A 19,277-nucleotide genomic window follows, 5' to 3' on the forward strand; every position below is an offset into this window, starting at 1 on the left:
TTAAATATAAAACAATAAAGAAGGGCCTGTTATTCTCGAAGAATTGTTCTCAGCGTCTTGTCCATGACTATCCAATTAGGAAACCAAATGAAAACGACAGAAGAATAAGAATCCAAGATTCTTTTAAGTCTTACTTAATATAGTACAGTACCTGATACTCAAGAATAGAATTCTAGGTCTATCTGGCTACCAGGCGGGATGAAAAGAACCCAGGTGTGTTTCTGATTCCAGACATGGAGATCAAGGCTCAGGCTTCCATGCAAAATTATCACATCACTGGAAAGTCAAATCCTTTTTTGGGGAATTTGGACTTTTGATATGCTTGTCTTTCTTCCTTCCCATTAGCTAAAGATTGGGAAATTCCTGGCTAAGCCGGTGCTTATCTGAATTTTTGGAGATGGGTCTAGCACTGGGAAAGGGGCATATTTTTATGTGATTCAAACCCGTTCCTATTCTGGCTCATGACCAACCTAGAAAAGAACAAAAAGCACTTTCACAGAGCAGCATGTGAGGGGCAACGAGAGTGCTGTCAAAATGTGTGTGTTCCCTGAAGTTGGTGCGGCTGCACAGGACACCTGCACAGGGTCAGACTTTTTGTCCAGTTGTTTCTTTCATGGAGATAGGCACCACTGTGTTTTCTTTTTCTTTCTGTTTAATCCAAAAAAAGTAATATGACAGTAATAAGGTTATCCAGAGCAAAGCAGAAAGTGTGTTGGTAGCATCAGCCCAGGAACAGGACAAAAACCTCAAGTATCAGAATCAGAAAAGTTGAGAGAAATAAAACATTTTAGAAGTACGTGAGAAGTGGTAGAGGACAGTTAGTGGGTTGGTTGATTCATTCATTCCTGTGCCCATGTGCCTTGCCCTGTTCCTCAGAGGGTTTAAGCTACTGCGACTGAGGGAGGATAGGATTTCTATAAAGCAAGAAGGGATTCAGAGATCATGCAGGGCCCTGTCTTGGCAGGTGAGGACCTTGCTATAGAGTACCTTATTCACACAGATTGTGACATAATTAGAACTTGAACTGGGATCTGAATCTTTTCGCAGAGTTTTTTCAGCCATCTTTGTTCTCACATCCCTCTCGTGGGAGGTACACTTTGGTCTTCCTCCCTCCCTCCCTTCCTCCCTTCCTTCCTCCCTCCCTCCCTTCTTTCCTTTTCCTGCCTCTCTCGTTATCTTTTCCATCTTTATCTCAAGACATCTCCTTGCAAGAGGGTTCCCTTTTCTCCACACCCTAGCCAGGACATGGAAGCAACCTAAGTGTCCATCAACAGATGAATGGATAAAGAAGATGTGGCACATATATACAATGGAATATTACTCAGCCATAAAAAGAAACGAAATCGAGTTATTTGTAGTGAGGTGGATGGACCTAGAGTCTGTCCTACAGAGTGAAGTAAGTCAGGTGGAGAAAAACAAATACCATATGCTAACACATATATATGGAATCTACAAATAATGGTCATGAAGAACCTAGGGGCAAGATGGGAATAAAGACACAGACCTACTAGAGAATGGACTTGAGGATATGGGGAGGGGGATGGGTAAGCTGTGACAAAGTGAGAGAGTGGCATGGACATATATACACTACCAAACGTAAAATAGATAGCTAGTGGGAAGCAGCCGCATAGCACAGGGAGATCAGCTCGGTGCTTTGTGACCACCTAGAGAGGTGGGATAGGGAGGGTGGGAGGGAGGGAGATGCAAGAGGGAAGAGATATGGGAACATATGTATATGTATAACTGATTCACTTTGTTATAAAGCAGAAACTAACACACCATTGTAAAGCAATTATACTCCAATAAAGATGTTAAAAAAAAAAAGACATCTCCTTGATCCTAAGAGAAAATAAAATTACAAAAATTGTTTCCATTTTGATATGATTCCTGGTCTTGACTTCATTTTTAATTGGACCAGGAATTTATGAGATGAAAAGAAAAGAATTCAAGTGAATTACCTTTTCTTCTCAGAACGTAACACAACTTTTTTGGCTCCACCAGAGGACACATCTCCAAGGGCGCTTTGTAGGTTTAAGGATATGAGGCCTGACCAGGAAAGAGGAGACCATTTTCACAAATGTCCCAAGCAATCATTTGTACCACTCAGTGGTTGTGAGATGCTGCCCCACGATGGTAAAATTGAAGACAATTTCTCACAGTAGAATTATGGGTGTGATTAGAGAAATCAGAATTTATTCATTCATCACATATTTTTAGAACACATTCTATGTGTTAGTCACTGTATGAAGCTAGTGTAGAGAAAAAGAAGGGGCAATATACAATGGCATTCTAAAGACAGACCAAACATTTTCATTTGGTAAAAAGGATATTAACTTATAGATATTCTTAATTGGGTTTTCAAAACTGTAATTGGCTCCTAAGTCTATTTCAAGATCCAAATTGCTTCTTTAAAGGGACAGCCTTATAAGAAATGATAATTAACCCTTATGGAGATTTGACACCTTAGCATGGTTTGATTTACTGATGCCACCCCCTGCACACGCGCACACACACACACACACACACAAACATCCCTTCCCAAAGTTCAGAGACATCAATTCTTTAAGTAAATGTTCAGCTAATTCTGAAATGAGAATTATCTGAGATTCCTTGAGATGATTATCAGCATAAAGCTAGGAAACACCATTGTAAGTTCTACCTTAACCTACTGTTATAGGCTCTGCAAATTCAGTTAGATGTGAATGAATTTTCTTTTACTTTAAATAAATGCAAAATCCTTTTCAAGACGATGCAAAGCCTAAAATCACGCTTCCGAGTCAACACAGTTAAATCATTCCATCACGACAGGTATCCTCCTCTCCTCAGGTATCCCTTTTAGTAAAATGTTCCAGGGTTGGTTCCACAGTTCCACCGTTTCACAGCTTCCCTGCTATCTAAGCTATTTTGCTATGTACTCACTTAAGCCTTTCCTATTCTCAGAGAATAGCTGACAGTTTTTACAACATTCTTGTATATACTGAACCATTATCAAGCTTTTCCTCATCCCTCAATTCTTCAGGCTATACAAACCAATATACGTTTTAAAAATTTCTCATGAGACTTTATTGCCTATATCTTTAAGTCATCCTTATGACTCTTTCTAAGCCATCCTGAGGAAACTTCAAATTCAATTCAGTTTTTGTATTGTAAGACCCTTACAATATGATGGGGAGATTAATTTATAGTCCCTAAACACAAGCTCTGGTTTTTACATAGAAGCAGCAGCAGCAGATTTGCCAATTCGTTTGTGATGTTCCGTCAGCTGCCCCCTCCACAATTTATTTCTTTAATTTGCTAGTGATAACTAGCCCTTTCCAGTAACTGTTTTTCAAAAAAAGTGTCTAATAAAATTTTTAATATCTTCTAGTAATGTCAGCTTCATGAAATCTTGGTTTGGATGCCTATTGGAGATAGTTCTTTAATAGGATTTCAAAGACAGGGATTCCCATGCCATCACCGCTTTCTAGTAGCAATGACAGGGAAAAGGGATGGCTAGAGGATGGGGTATTCTAAAGCCCCTCTCTTCACCAGTAGCTCATCCCTCATTTTGTGGGGGGAGGTTTAGAAAGTTCCCCTTTCTCAGTCATCTGTAGTGTACCGTGCAAAGACAAGGCTGTAACCTCATCTTCCCGTCAGGTTGCTGCCCTAAGCATCTTCTGTATTGAATTCTAGAGCTAACACTGAACATGGGTCACATTATTAGTCAGGATCAGTCTGCCTTTATTAAAATGTGGGCCTCAAAGACCTGCCTCCAGGCCAAAATTTATAAGTGTTTTGAGATACTTAGTTGTCAGATATGAATGTTTCTTCTCTTTGATGCATATGAAATATGAAGTATGCCATTTCAGAGCTGAAGAGAGCTTGTAAACCTACTTTTACTCAATTACCAGTTCATGTTCTGGAAGTATTTTGAATTTATCTAATCTTCTCTTACTGGAAATTTATTGTAATTTTTTTGTGGAAATTTATTGTAATTTTTTTGTATGTCCTCTTGCAGCCTGCCACATATTGGAATGCAGCAATGGAATGGCCCAAGACGTCATAAGTACCATAGGGCAGGCTTTTGAACTCCGGTTTAAACAGTATTTGAAAAATCCTTCTTTGAATACTTCTTCTGAAAGGTCAGCCAGGAGTTCTATAATTATTTGACTTAGCATATTTTGTTTCGTTTTTAAATTAATATGACATTTTAGATTGACTAATGTACTTAGTAATTTTTTTTTTACAAATAGGTACAGTTTCAGTACAAACTAATAGTGACATTTCTATTTTTCTTCCATTCATATTTGTTCAGGTATTTCCTCTTGCTTTGTAATAGAATTAGAGGAAACACTAAAAGTGAGAAGGGGTCGACCCTGTTTCTCTGATGGTATACAGAGCTATGAATTAATTAGCTAATGTCATAAAATGAGCCTGAACAAATTTCTTAGGTTTGTTTCAACCCCAGATCCCTTGCAGATCAGTTAAAAAAATTAAGAAAGAAGAGCAAAATAATAAGAATCAAATGTCTGTGGCAGGAATTCCCATTAGTTTGTTCATTTGCAGTGCAAATAGATCAGCTCCAGCCAGGCTGTGGCAGGGGTAGAACATGACGTGACCCAGGGATCTGGTTTTTCTGTCTAGTCCCCAATGAAAGCTGAACCCCTTTCAGGCCTGTCAGAATCCACCATGTGTGGAATGCAGTGAGGCCCCTGACTTGCAGAATTCACGCCCAAGAAATAAAATATTTGGACACTTTTAGATGCATTTCTGGAACCCCCCTAATTTGTCATTTTGTGTATCAACAGACACCGGGTTTGGAGATCTCCCTCTATGAGGTGGTCTAGGGTAGCAAAGGAGAGGGGCTACCAGCAGGCCTTGTTGTTGAATTTTTCCTAGGGTAGCACTTACCTCTTAGTGCTGTTGTTTTGTTGACATGTAATGAACCCAACAAAACTGTGTGGGTTGTCAGTGGAATCAGCTCAATTCAAAGGGACTTGATTTATTCTTTCTCATAAGAAACTTTTACTAATTCCAATTTGGAAGAAAAATATGTTTGTTTTTTTTTTGCCCTGTTTCAATTTTAAAAACAATGCATGTTTACACAGATCTCCCCACTTGCCACATATGGTTCTAATATTTCTTTATGAATCTCATATACTCCAGATTTGTGCAGACAAGATAGCTGGCCATGGCCTTGTCTCTTTTTCATCTTGGTTTAGTAAACTGGGCCAGACCCTCTGCCCAATATTTAAATTTTCTTTGAGCAAAACATTTCCGAAATGGTACAATGCAAGAGTGCTGGAGAAATCCAGGAAAACTTTGTGTTTTTATCCGATTGACAAAAACAACTAACATTCAGGGAGTTCATATATATATGTGTATGTATATATTTTATCACTGAGAGGAGACACAAAAGCGTCACCCTTGGCGCTTTTTGTTGGCTTACCCCACTTTAATTGTCTACAGAAACCTAACAGTTCAGCCATCTGGTTGCTTCCATCCAGATGTTTTCAGGACGATTTGCATGGTTCTGATCACTCTACATCCCCTACAGCATTTGAATTCCCACCCAGCCTCTTGGGGATTTTATTTTCCCTTACAGTGAGGAAGTGCACGTTGATGACCATGCTGAGGAGAGAGAAGATCATGAGTATTACAATGAAATCCCGGGCAAGCAGCCGCCTGCAGGTGGTGTTTCAGATGTACGGATCAAAGTTCAAGCCACAGAACAAATGGCTTACTGCCCCATACGGTGTGAAAAGTTGTGCTATTTGGTAAGTGATGTTTTATTGCTATTAGAACTAACAACGCAGTTCTGTCCTTACCACTGAGAGCTTAATTTGAGGATTACCAAATGCTAGTTTAGAGAAGGTATCATCTTCCTCGGTACAGAGCCAGAGAGTGAATCATTGTCAGAACCTGTACTCAATAATTTTTACTCCCAATCCCCCAACCTCATCCTCAGCAAGTGACCTCACATCTTACTTCATTGGGAAGACAAGGACGGTCCAACATGTTATCCTCAACTTCACCCTTCCGCATCTCCAAGTCTTCCTATGTTCTCCTTGGTTCTCTTCCTTAGCTACTGTCTCCATGGCTAATCTTTCCCCTGAGCTCCTGATCCCATCCCCTCCTACCAACTTTGTGCCCTTGTTCTGTCCATCAACCTCTGTCTCAGTCTTTATTCTCTGTCTACTGGTTCTTTCGCTTCTGTCTGCAAATAAACTTGGACTCCTCCAACTCATCTAATCATGTCCTACCTCTCTCTCACCTTCCTTTCACCCACAAACTTCTAGAAAACACTGTCTGTATTTCTGCATTCACATCCACACTACACTTCCAAAATCTGAACTCTGCTTGACAACTTGATAGACATTTCTTTTACAGTGGTCCCCGATTTTTTTTTTTTTTTGGTCACCAATGGTTTAATTGTTAAATCTATTTCCTTCTTCAGTATTCTGAATCTGTCTATAGCCTGTGATATCTGTTGGCTGCCTCTTCTTTTTTTTTTAGACCTCTTCTGTTAGCTTCTAAACACTTTCATCATGTCATTCCCATTCTGCATCTCTAGTTGCTGCTTTTCTTTCTTTTTTCATGTTTTCTAACATTTTATTGAGTACATTTAAGCTTACAAAAAAGTTGAAAGAATTACACATGAACACTCGTATACTCACCACCTAGGTTCTACAATTATAATTCTCCTCTATTTGCCCTGTCTTCCTATGTTGCTAGCTGTCACCCATCAATCCATCTGATTTCTGATGCGTTTCAAAGTAAGTTGCATCTTTCCTTTTTATATCTTGTTCTCTTGCATGCCCTCCCCTGCAAACCCAAGCCTTACCACCATGGAATCCCTTTCCAGTGCTCTGCCCTTGGCCCTGGTTTCTCCTCTGACATGCCACCTGTGCACACACCCCACCAGCTTCTCTGTCTTCAGCCATTACCTACCTCTCCAGCTGTGATGCCACAAGCATTTCATTGCTTGTTTATACCAGGATTAGACTCAGCATTTTACCTGGACTCCAAGCTACATTCCTCTCCTGACGTACCCGTGTTTATTAATGGCACTCCTATTCTCTCACTGATCTACAGTCTTTTGTTTTCTCACACTTATCAACTCAGTCTTCAAGCCTTAGGATCCTACCATGAAAGTATCTTAAATCTACCCAACCTTTATCATTCCTGTTGCATCTTTCTAAGTTCTGGTCCTCACTTGCCCAGACGATTCTGAAAGCCCCTTCCTTGTCTCCAGTTTCATTCCTTTAAACCCTCTTGCATGGTACTGCTGGATTAATCTTTCTAAAGCAAAGACATTGCCCTTCTCAAAGGCATCAGTGGATCCCATACCCTTACTGAAGAGAGCTGTGTGTATATGGGATAATTGAAGCCTTTGATAGCATGAGATTTTTCAAGGATGAAAAGTGGGTCTGGCACAAACCTTAGTAGAGTGGGGCTCCAATCTGCCAGTTCACGGTTAGATAGTGGTTTGCTAAATGACCAGTGTTTATACAAGTGTCCTGGAAATCACACTTTCTGGCTGAGCTTGGATTGAATCCTGGAATGTGACCTCCCAAGCAGAGGTCTATAACCCTCAGGATATAGACCTTACATTTATGACCTCCCCCACCCTAATCAGACCCACCTCTGCAGTTCCAAAACAGTGCACTGGGAAAGGAGGCTATACTCCCCGTCCAGAATCTCAGTTTCTTGTTCTCACCTGTCAGACACTTCCTGTGTCAGAAAATGGAGTTGTCTGCTAAATTCTGCTGGGAGCATTATTAGTGTTTTGTCTGTTTTTTGAAAGTTTATGAACGTTTACTATGTTTGTAAATGTTTCACAATTTGTTGTTCATACAGCCGGGAAACTCCAAGTGCAGCAGTGTGTATGAGAACTGTCTAGAACAAAGCAGGGCAATAGGTAGGTACAATTGCCCTTCCCCATCTGCCACTCTCCTTATTCCTTCTACGTTATATGGTCGTGTGTGGCCCTTGCTCTTAAATAGTTCATGGGAAAGTCAGGTGTATATAACCAAACGTGTAATGCTTCAGTTGCAGGCTTTCCACATTCTGAGAAGCGCAGAATGCCACACGTGTGTCAGTTGAAAAGCTATGGTTCTCCCCTGCTCCTGTGTACTCTTCCACACTACAATTCTGCTTTATGGAATCTTTCACTGCTTTGATATCATGAAAGCTCTCTTGCTGGAAAGGTGATTTCTCTACTCAAAACTCAAGGCAGTTCCATTTCAAAGAATATCAGACAATAAGCTAATATGAAAATTGATGCTTGTCAAATCCATTAGGATTAAGAGAAAACCTTTATTTCTGCTTGGCAAAGGGAACAAAAAGAAATCTAAAATGTGAGAGTCCCAATTAGAGGTTCATACACCCCATACTTGCCAGGGCATTAAATGTCTTACTACTGCATGTGGTAATTGACATCAGGCACAACTTTTCCACAACACAAATGTAGGGCATAGACTATCAGGTTGGAAATATATTTTCATAAAAACATTCTACTGCTAGTTAGTCATTTTATTCTTATAAATTGTTGAAAGTATTTATTTCTTTGGGAAGGACAGTTTTGCAGCTTTAGAGGGAGAGATAACTGGACATTGTAAATAATGCAGTGGAGGATAGAGTTGGATAACCACACTTAGGAACTCAAATTAAATTAGCAGCAACTTGCCAACTAGAAGGTAGTTTCTCACTTCCAAGGATATCTTCATATTTCTTATGGAATTTTGCCAGTGTAATCCATGAATTTTATTATTTCTTATACAGTGGGGGTACATGAGGGTCTTGGTACAGCGGTGATTACCACTTTCCTCCACCCTGCAAAAATAATCAGAGTAGTGAGCGGAGGCAGTATTTTAAATTCTTTAAAAACATGGTTCTTTTTGAAGGAAATTAAAATTTGATGCCACTCTTTAAAGGTATTTAAAATTCCAGATGAATTCTTAATAATATGGCTAAAACAAATTAGTGTCAAGTGTAAATGTCTTTTTAAAACTGTGTCCTCTAGGAGCTGCAGTTCCTTCCTTCATTCCTCTTTTCCTTTACCCTGGAAATTCCTAACCTAGGATTTAATAGTCAGGAACATACCACATGTGCTTTGTAGTCTTGTATCCATTTTCTGCCTGTGCTGAAGCTCACTTTGAGCTGTCTCCACATCCTGTTTTTTCTCATTCTATGTTCCTCATTTATCTAACAATGCACTCAGTGATCATCAGGATGTCCTGTGGGTCAGGCCCTGAGCTGGGTGCTAGGGATGGAGACACAATTGGCATTCATGTATTTTGCAGTTTAGCCAGAGGGCATACCTTAAACCAGTGCTTACAAATGTGATGAGCGTTTCAAAGCCCAGGATGTTACGGGAACAAATAACAGGGAAACCTAACTTAATCTGGGAGGCTAGAGAGGGTCTCCCGAAGGAAGTAACAACCAAACTAAGACCTGAGGGATGAGTGGGAATTATCCAGGCACAGAGAGGGAAGTGGGAGGGGAAGGGAGAGAAAGGAGAGTATAAATGAGTACTGGTATTCTTAAGTGTGCCAGGACCAGTTCCCAGATCACTGCATGGAGAGGGTACATGGCGGGGAGAGAGTACATGGCGGGGAGAGAGAGGAGTTTTGGATCTAGGAGAGAGTCCTGTGGAACTCCAAAATGTTTTGCCCTGCCCCAATATCTCTTTTCCCAGCTCATCCCTCCTCCCCATTAAGCAGTCGTCATGGCACGCCCTCCTGGCCTCAGCCACATAGCTTCTGAAGGGAACTCACTGAACAAGAATCCTCAACATTTCTAGAATGATGTTGAATGTTCGAAATTGCGACACTACCATCAGAGAAAAGGGGCAAGGTTTCCTTTCTTTTTTTTTCCTCAGAAGCTTTCACCTTGATTTTTATTTTACATTTTTAAAGTATCCTTCCCCCCAAAGCAACACTATTTCAACTTTATTCAAGATTTTTCTTTTTGTAAGTATAACCTTGTCATAGAATCCAATTTGTTCTTTCTGTTTATCTTGGTTTTATTTCTCCTTTAAACCAACAAACAATGTAACCCCTTATTCTTTCATGCTTTACGCATGCCCTAAGCCACTATCAGATCCAAACTCAAGAACAGACTTTTGTAATAAACACTTATTTGGAGTCTGGAATCTATTTTTCCGTAGAATTAATTTTAGCCATGTTGGCTATCTCCTAGACAAGTGACCATATTCTACTATTTTGGTTTCCTGTACTGGAGCTTAAGTGTATATTTTGTAATGACAAAAACAACAATAGGATATTCTGTTGTAAGCATCTGTTCTTTAGTTATACTCTAATTGTGGAAGAGTCTGGGACCAATACTGAGCTTCAGCACACTGTCTTCCTTTTTGGTGCCAATAAGGTAACAATTCATGGCTGGGAACCTTTCAGAATCTTGGGGAGGCGAGAGATGGTGTTTATAGTTTGGAAAAAACCCTCCAGCTGGATATCCTCTTCCCCTGAAAATCACTGAGCCACAGCATTGTTTTCTTAGAAAAGCAGGTTCTAACTTCCAGTGGGAACCAGAGTGCTAGGAAGCCATTTCCCCAGACCTCAGCCACTCAGCGCATAGAGGGATCGAAGGACTCAACCCCTGCTCCAGGGGCTGTGACAAGTATAAGTCCCTCCTGCTGTGGCACGAAGGACTTTCCTAACTCAGTGTCTTTTCATCCACAGACACCCAGAAGTCAGGGGTTCCTATCTTGGGGCCTGCCTATGACTACTTGGGTATGTGTTTAAAAGTGATCTGAGGGCTTCCCTGGTGGCCCAGTGGTTAAGAATCCACCTCCCAATGCAGGGGACATGGGCTTGATCCCTGGTTGGGGAACTAAGATGCCACATGCCATGGGGCAACTAAGCCTGCGTGCTGCAACTACTGAGCCCACGTGCCACAACTACTGAGCCCGCACACCACAACTAGAGAAAAGCCTGCATGCCGCAACTAGAGAAGCCCGTGTGCTGCAACTAGAGAAGCCCACGTGCCACAAGATCCTGCATGCTGCAACAAAGATCCTGCGTGCCGCAGCTAAGACCCGATGAAGCCAAATAAATAAATAAATAAGATCAGAAATTTATGACCAGTCACCAAATTAATAGCAGTTGCCAAAATAGCAAATAGACAGTTTTTATGGCTTTTCCCAGAGATTCACACATAAGCATTTGAGAGACACCTATACAAATATTTTCAGCAAGTTTTGGCTTTTTAATTCAAAGACATTTATTTATTCAAATATTGACTTAAAATTTGAATTCTGGTGTATAATAAGTACTGCAATAGGCTTCCTGTTGAAGGAGTTAATTATATTTATTGCCAGATGTGTAAAAGATCCCTGTCCTTAATAATAAATTCCCTTGTGGAAAAAAATAATTAGCAAAATAGCATACTGTTTCCCCAACCTTCAAGTTAAAATGAAAATGTTGATATTTTTAATCCAAAAGATGTTAAATTCCTATAGACCCTAAGGGCTAGCACTTAAAAACTTTGGTACCTCCAGTATATACACTGTGTATGTATTTATTTTCTGTCACAAATCCTCTCTTAAGCAGGTTGGGTAGTTTCTCAGAGTAATACTTCGCACAAAGAAGTTTTGGAATGCATGATGGCTGGCATGTGTAGTTAAGCTCTGAATAACCACACACTTTATTCTAGAAAGATTTTAAATTTTGGCATGGGGTGAGTTTGTTTGTTTGTTTTTTTAAATTTAAGACAACTTTGCTGACTTAGATATAATGGTGCATTTGAGAAAAAGGAGTGGTAGTTTTTAAGAGAGACTGTATAGACATTGATGCTTTTGTGTAACCCTGTGGGATGGTGAACTTGATGTCGTCAGCTCATGTGAGTGCTCTGTGAGGGGCAGATGAGTCAGCACCCTGTGCTAAGGGTTGACTTGGGGTCTTGAGAGTGTGGTGGGGTCACATTTGCTAAGAAAGGAAAACCGGGTAGACATTCAGTCATCTGTTCATTCAGCTGACATTTTTCTTTTGAGCACCTGCTTCATACCAGGCATGGAAGATGAAGAAGATACTCAGATAAATGGGTTCTAGTCTCTCCTCAGGACTCAAGGAATTTTCGGTCTCAAGGGAAAGACAGAGAAGTAAACAGAGACCTACAGTTGATTATGGAGTGGCACCTTACCCAGCCTGGGGTGGGGGGCGGGGGAGGAGGGAGGACTCAGTGGAAAGCTTCCTGAAGGAGGGGGATTCAGAGGAGAATCTTAAAGGACAAATAGGAGTTAGGTCAAGAAATGGATGGGAAGGATATTACAGCAAGAGATAAGTGTCATGTGCAGAGGCCCAGTAGACACACAACTGAGCAGTGAGAAGAACACCTGCTGCAAGGCAGGCACTATGCTCAGTGAGGGGCTTACCCACATTCTTTCATTTAATCCTCACAATGTATTTTAAGCTCGGCATCCCCATTTTACAGGTATGAAAACTGACAGAGAGGTTAAGTAACTTGCCCCTGGCCACACAAATAGTAAGAGATACCACAGGGATCTGTGGAACCCAGGTCCATGTTAATTTAGATGCAGACTTCTTACAAATACTGTTCATCATATTCCACTTTCCATAAATTTTTATGAGCAGGCACTCCTAAATAAATATTAATTCAATCACGCATCAGTTCTCTACACTGTGCTAATATATTATGCATGTATTATAAAACACACACAGAAATAGAAAATTTCAGTTAGAGTTAATGATAGACGTTTTTAAAAATTGTCTTGCTAATTATAGTGGCTGAATACTATCATTAGGTAATGTCTCAAGGTCTGATAACATTTAGGGCATTATTGATAAAGAAAATAGACATAAATCCACATTTCAATCTTGATAATTTCAACTGTTAGGAGGCCAAAGTTCTGATCTAATTATTCTTGTTCATAAGCTCATAGTGTAGCTAAGAAGGAGCTTGTACTCAGTAAAAGAATGATCTTCAATCCTTGATTTTTTTTTGTAATGATCTTTTAGCCACTTGTCCATTTGTGAAAGTAAGTTTAGTTTAAACTGGATAACATATTTCATAAATCCACTTAACCAAGTCAGTGGAAACTGTCCTATGTTGCCAAAAGCAACAAAGGAACGAGGGGCCCTATTGCCCCTTCCTCTGTCAAATCCCACTCTTCCCTCAGAATATTCCACGTACGGATTATGACATGGGACAGCGTGACAGGAAGGAGTGGACCGAGAGGGGCGAAGGAGGGGCAGGTAGGAGGACCGTAGTCTTGACTGGGCTCCCCCTATTCGGTGTATTCTGAGGTTTCCATACTTGTGTTATATGAATCATAGCACTTATTCACTATGATGTGAAATCCAGTGTGAAGTTGGTCCTTTGAAGGGGTTTAATTGACTGGAAGGACTGATGTTTTACGGTGAGACGATGAAATAACAATGTCACTGCTTTAGGTGCAGCCTCACGGGGATCTTGTATATGTATGGCCAAAACTATAAATGTACTTGTGTAAACAGAAAAACAAAAACATTCTGTCCTGGCATTCTCAGGACAGGACCAGTTGAATGGTACAAAGTACTTCATGCCATCAGGTAGTGAAACAGGGTGCTGTTATCCATTCATGCAGTAACTATTTGTTGATGTGATAATGTGTGCCAGGCATATGCTAGAGACAGGGGCTGCAGCTGTCAACAAGACAGGATCTGTGTCTTCTTAGAACATGTAATCTAGATGCAGTACAGATATTAAGAAACATAATAACATAATAGAATTAAGTACTCTTGTGATATGGGCTTCAGAGGGAAGCAGAGAGACATAGTCTAGTCTGAGAAAGTCAGGGAAGGCTCTCTTGAGAAAGAGATGTTTAAAACTGACCTCACCTAAGGATGAGGGTGATGGAGAAGGGGAGGGAAGGGCATGCCGATCAGAGAAGATGGCCTTACGGTGGGGATTCTAGTGCAAGAAGGCCGATGTGAGCAACGGGCAGAGACTGGGGAGGACAGGGTTGCAGTGGAAGCTGGGTGCCCGGGAGCAGGGCCTGGGGCTTGTTGAAGAGCTTGAGTTGTATCCCAAGAGCAGTGGGAAGCAGTGAAAGTGTTTTTAAACCTCTGAGAGGTAGGATCGGATTTTCAGTTGTAAAAAGATCATTTTGGCCACATGTATGGAATGGAATGGAGGGGAGAAGGCAGAGTAAGGGGACAGAGGACGTAACCTGAGGGGTGAGTTCTTGCCATTAGATGACAGAATGAACATCAGCAGCTGGTGCAGGGCTGTGCTTGGCGAAACAAAACTTTGACAACAGAGGGAAGACAGACTTCCCACTCTTAATCATTTAAAATTAAGTAATGAGTTTTTTGAAAAGCAGTTTCAATAACTAGTAGATACTCAAGTTCCACATGGCATGTGTGGTTTTCTTGGTTCCTGGGCTGCAGCTCTGAGCGGTGTCGTGTACGGGTTTGTGCTGTTTGCTGGCCGGTCAGCTCCCTTCCTCCCCTGGCTGTTTCCTCTTTCACATCTTCCTGGTTTGTCTGCTGTCTGCTGTTGAAGCGAAGGGTCAGCTGATGGACGGGCAGGGAGGGGCAGGGAGGCCAAAAGAGGGTGCTTTCCCTCAAAGACTGGTGCTTATTTTGTTTTTACAGGTCAAATCTCAAAGTCAGTATTCAATCCTTGCATGGGATGGGCATGGCTTTTCCCTTCCTGTCAATTCTGGACTCAAACGTGATTTTATTTCTTGTTTACAAAGCAAAAACACCATACATTGATCTTTACTCACTACAGGTAATGCACACGAGAGAGGGATACAGTCCCAACGAGACACGTCATTGATGAAGCCCGCATGCCGTGTGGATCTCTTCGACGACCCCTGCTACATCAATACGCAGACTCTTCAAAGCACGCTGGGCTCTGCCGGAAATCAAAGTCCAGCTCACCCACTGGGGAGCCCGTGGTACCGTGAAAGTAAGTGGCTGCTCATTGCCTGTATTAGTTTCCTGTGCTGCTGTAACAAGTTACCACAAACTGGGTGTCTTAAAACAAGAGAAATGCATTCTCCCACAGTTATGGAGGCCAGAAGTCCTAAATCAAGATGGCAGCAGGGTTGGCTCCTTCTGGCAGCTCTGGAGGAGAACTGGTTTCATGTTACCCTCCTAGCTTCTGGTGGCTGCCAGCAATTCTTGGTGTTCCTTAGCTTGTAGACATGTCACTCCAGTCTCTGCCCTAGTCTTCACATGGCCTTACCCCTGTGTCTCAAATCTCCCTCTTCTTTCTCTTATAGGACAACCGCTTTCTCTTATAGGTAGGCCCAAAATCCAGGAAGATCTCATCTCGTGATCCTTTACTTAATTACATTTGCGAAGACCCTTTTTCCAAATTGTGTCACATTTGCAGGTACCAGGGATCAGGACTTGAGCATATCTTTTGGGGGCCGCTGTTCAACTCACTATACTGTCTCTCATTTTAAAGAACGCTATTTCCTTGGCCTCATTTTTCAGAGAGTTAAAAGTATTCTTTCTTATCTCAATCCCTCACCACAATTAATACAAGTTAGAACTTTGTGGCGATGTTATGGATTTCAAGGTTTTGGAACTTTGATTTTGAATAATCTTTTCAAACACTTTAAATTGACTCCCAACTTTTGCTTTCTGCTGTGTGCTTTTGCTGAAGGAAGGGCTGTCAAAGCCAGGAAATAATTTTGAATTTGTTTGTTTGCATGGGGAACAATGGCCACTGTTTCAACTCTGTTTAGTGATGGTGTTAATTTTATTCATTTCAAAACCCCTTAGTAAGTCATCTATGTAGCACTAAAATAAGGTGACTTCTTTCTTCAACGAGGTACTGTGAGTAAAATACAATAAGACAAACATCATTTTCCTGCCAGATTGCTTCCAGGCGTAAGTCCATAAACAGGAACATAAATAAATAAAAGCGAAACAAGCCAAAAGCCTACAATCAACTAAAAAATAAATTAAAAAATGCTTTTCATAAAGTACTGAAGCTTGTTGGGTTCAGAGATTGGTGTCAAATTTGGCTCACTCCAAAGATAGAGAATCAGTCGCTGAGAAAGTCCCTTCACTAGCCCAGGAGGTCACTCTAGACTGCCAAGGGTGACTTTCCAGCTAGTGTGGCTGCAGTGACAGTAAAGTTTGGAAGGAGATTTTGCTGAGGCTGAGCTTCACTTGACCACCTTAACTCTCTAGACTGAGACAAAGGTTTTCATTACCAGCCAGGTGGCAAGTAGGCCATCTTCCTGCAAGCTTTCCAAGATGACTCTTGGCAACCAAACAACCCAGTTGGGTTCTCTAGAAGCAGACTCTGAGTTGGAGCTGGGCATGCAGGGTCTTTATTGGGATCAGTACCAGGAAGGGAGGGGAAGAAAGCAGGCTTGGGCAGAGGGAGAGGTGGAGCAGCCATACCGGCCTGACAGAGCCTCAGCCAACCCTACAGAGAGCATGTGGGGGCCCGTCAGAGTTGCCCCACATTGGGCCCAAGGGCAGGGCCTTTTAGCCCCACTTATCTCAGTCTTTGGATGTGGGCCATGAAGGCGGGCAAGCCATTGGGCAAGCAGCTCTCTGCAGCTGAGGCAGACCCTGAAGGGGTGGTCAGCTGGAGGCCAGCCGCAGTAAAACACCTGTGGTACTTGGTCCTTCCTTGAAGTGGGATCTGGGTAGTGCATCTCCATGTCCACCACAGAGAGCATCTTGTGCCATGGATGATGGGATATGCAATGAATTCAGATTTCTGCAGTGAATTTAACTCTTTAATGTAGAGTAGCCTGTGTGGATAAGGTAATATATGTTAGAGGGACAGTGTTTTGAAAAAACGTTTCTGAACCCCAGGGGTTTTTTTTGTTTGTTTGTTTTTTGTTTTTTAGGATAAATAATTGTATTTATTCAAATATAGTTTTCTTTTTTTAATTTTTATTGGGGTATAGTTGATTTACAGTGTTGTGTTAGTTTCAGGTGTACAGCAAAGTGGATCTGTTATACATATACATATATCCACTCTTTCTAGATTCTTTTCCCATATAGGCCATTGCAGAGAATTGAGTAGAGTTCCCTGTGCTATACAGTAGGTCCTTATTAGTTATCTGTTTTATATATAGTGGTGTGTATGTGTCAATCCCAATCTTCCAATTTATCCCCCCCACCCCGCCCGCCTTGGACCTCAGTTTTTGGAAATAACTTTATAAGAGCATACACTCAGTAGCTTCCATTTCATGGACTTTTCAAAGCAACAATATTTTATTAGAAAATACATTTAGTGGGTGGCCCAAATTATGTAATCTGGGACATTCCTTGACTTACAACTCCAGTTCCTTTATAAGCAAATCTTCAGTGTTAAAAATCGTTATGGAACTTCCCTGGTGGCGCAGTGGTTGAGAATCTGCCTGCCAATGCAGGGGACACGGGTTTGTGCCCTGGTCTGGGAAGATCCCACGTGCTGTGGAGCAACTAAGCCCGTGCACCACAACTATTGAGCCTGCGAGCCACAGCTACTGAAGCCCACGCGCCTAGAGCCCATGCTCCGCAGCAAGAGAAGCCACCGCAATGAGAAGGCTGCGCACCGCAATGAAGAGTGGCCCCCGGTCGCCGCAACTAGAGAAAGCCCGCGCACAGCAACAGAGACCCAATGCAGCCAAAAATAAATAAATAAAATAAATAAATTGAAAAAAAATCGTTATAACTCAAGCAAAGAAACTTTGCCTCTTGTCATAGACAATTCAATAATATGAAAGGCAAAACTAATCCATAATAACATTCCTGTCATTAGTTGAAAGTAAATAAGGCTTGTTCTGTCTAAAACTGTAATGTCAAAATGTGTCTTCATTGATTCTAGCCTCTTTCTTTTTTCATGCTTTTTCCCTCTCCCTGCCTTGGTGGCAATATGTTTAATAATTTAGGCCTCTGGTTCTCTCTCACTCTTTATTTCCATTTTGGATTTAATGTACCATAGCCCTCCTGGACTTCTTGCTACTCCTTTGAGGTTAATTTCAGTGTATCATTGCTCCCTCCAAAAAAAATTAACTCCAACTCCAAAAGTATAAATAATGTTGATTTAAGAAAATCTAGTAAGATGGAGTAGGGATAACTTTATACATAACGTTCTGCAGAATGTCTTAAATACACTTTTTAACGTTTCCCCCCTAATGTTTCCTCCTGTTTCTTTCCTTCCTCCTGCAAAAATCCTCTTCATCTTCTTTAGGCATACTTAGCCTCCCTTACCCAGATTAGTTACTAATTAGTTCAGTAAAACAAAACAAAAACAAATCCAGAGACATGAACCTAATATATCTCAAGTATGCCTTCAGGGCTCCTCAATTCATCCTGTCACACTGCCAACATAGGAAAAGCTCTAAAACAATCTTTAGTCTGATCAAACATGGCAGAAGGAAACCATTAGTACTGAAACTAATTTTTGTATTGATTTATTATTAGTTTCAGTCTTAGCTTCCATAACAAAGAAACCCCCCTAAATCCCATAGTATAAAAAGGACTGAAGTTTATTTATTTTACCTAATAGCCCAAAGATGGATGGTATAGGACTGGTGGGACAGCTTTGCCATTGTGACACTTGGCTTCCATCTCTGGTCTAAGAGCTTCAATTTGGTCTAAGGTCTTCTATCTTTAGTCTAAGAGCTTGAGCTCTCACCATCACATCTGTATTCAGCCAGTGGGAAGTAAGAAAGGCACGCGGAGTGCACACACGTTCCTTTAAAGGACATGACCCAGAAGTGGCAGACATCATTTGTTCTTACCTGCCATTGGCAAAACTTAGATATGGGGCCATACCTAGCTTCACGTTACTCTAGCTGGGTGACCATGTGCCCAGCTAAAAATTAGGAATTCCATAATGTAATGAAAGGGAGAATAGATATTGGCACACAATTAACTGTCCCTGCCACTGCATACCTTTCTGCCACTCAAATATGCATGAGCTCTTCTTTTCACTTAGAACATATTTGCCTTCTCCCAAAGGGAGACCTTACAAATACCCCAAACAGTTACAGCATCCAGCCTAAAGTCTGTGACATCCGGGTAATATGAAGTCCTCTCAATCAAGATTGGATGGGGATCCTTACTATTTGCCAAGTTGTCTACCCTCTTCCACACCCAAAATTAGTGGTCAAGAGGTATAAGATAGCCTCAATAAAAACCCACATTCACAAAAGTGAAGCAGGCAAAACACACAGTGGTCATTGGTCCATAGTGATTACCAAATCCTGCCAGGCAGTAACTGTGAAGACTTCCTGAGCTGGAAGTGGAGAAAGTGATTTGCTTGGTCTCTGGTTCAGTGTTATGGGAGGAATCTCCTTGTCCATT

The 19,277-nt window shown here is 41.3% G+C and overlaps 1 protein-coding gene across 1 annotated transcript in view; it reads left to right on the forward strand.

The window, feature by feature from the left end:
- SHC4 (SHC adaptor protein 4) overlaps positions 1 to 19,277 on the forward strand; it is a 132,931-nt gene that overhangs the window by 93,920 nt on the left and 19,734 nt on the right. The window contains exons 7-10 of the mRNA XM_061180330.1: positions 3,998 to 4,121; positions 5,585 to 5,756; positions 7,840 to 7,900; positions 14,737 to 14,916. Of these exons, the coding sequence (XP_061036313.1) occupies positions 3,998 to 4,121; positions 5,585 to 5,756; positions 7,840 to 7,900; positions 14,737 to 14,916 (537 nt within the window). The remainder of the gene's footprint in view (positions 1 to 3,997; positions 4,122 to 5,584; positions 5,757 to 7,839; positions 7,901 to 14,736; positions 14,917 to 19,277) is intronic.

The sequence above is a fragment of the Eubalaena glacialis genome, chromosome 2, assembly GCF_028564815.1.
Source record: "Eubalaena glacialis isolate mEubGla1 chromosome 2, mEubGla1.1.hap2.+ XY, whole genome shotgun sequence".
Classification (NCBI taxonomy): Eukaryota; Metazoa; Chordata; class Mammalia; order Artiodactyla; family Balaenidae; genus Eubalaena; species Eubalaena glacialis.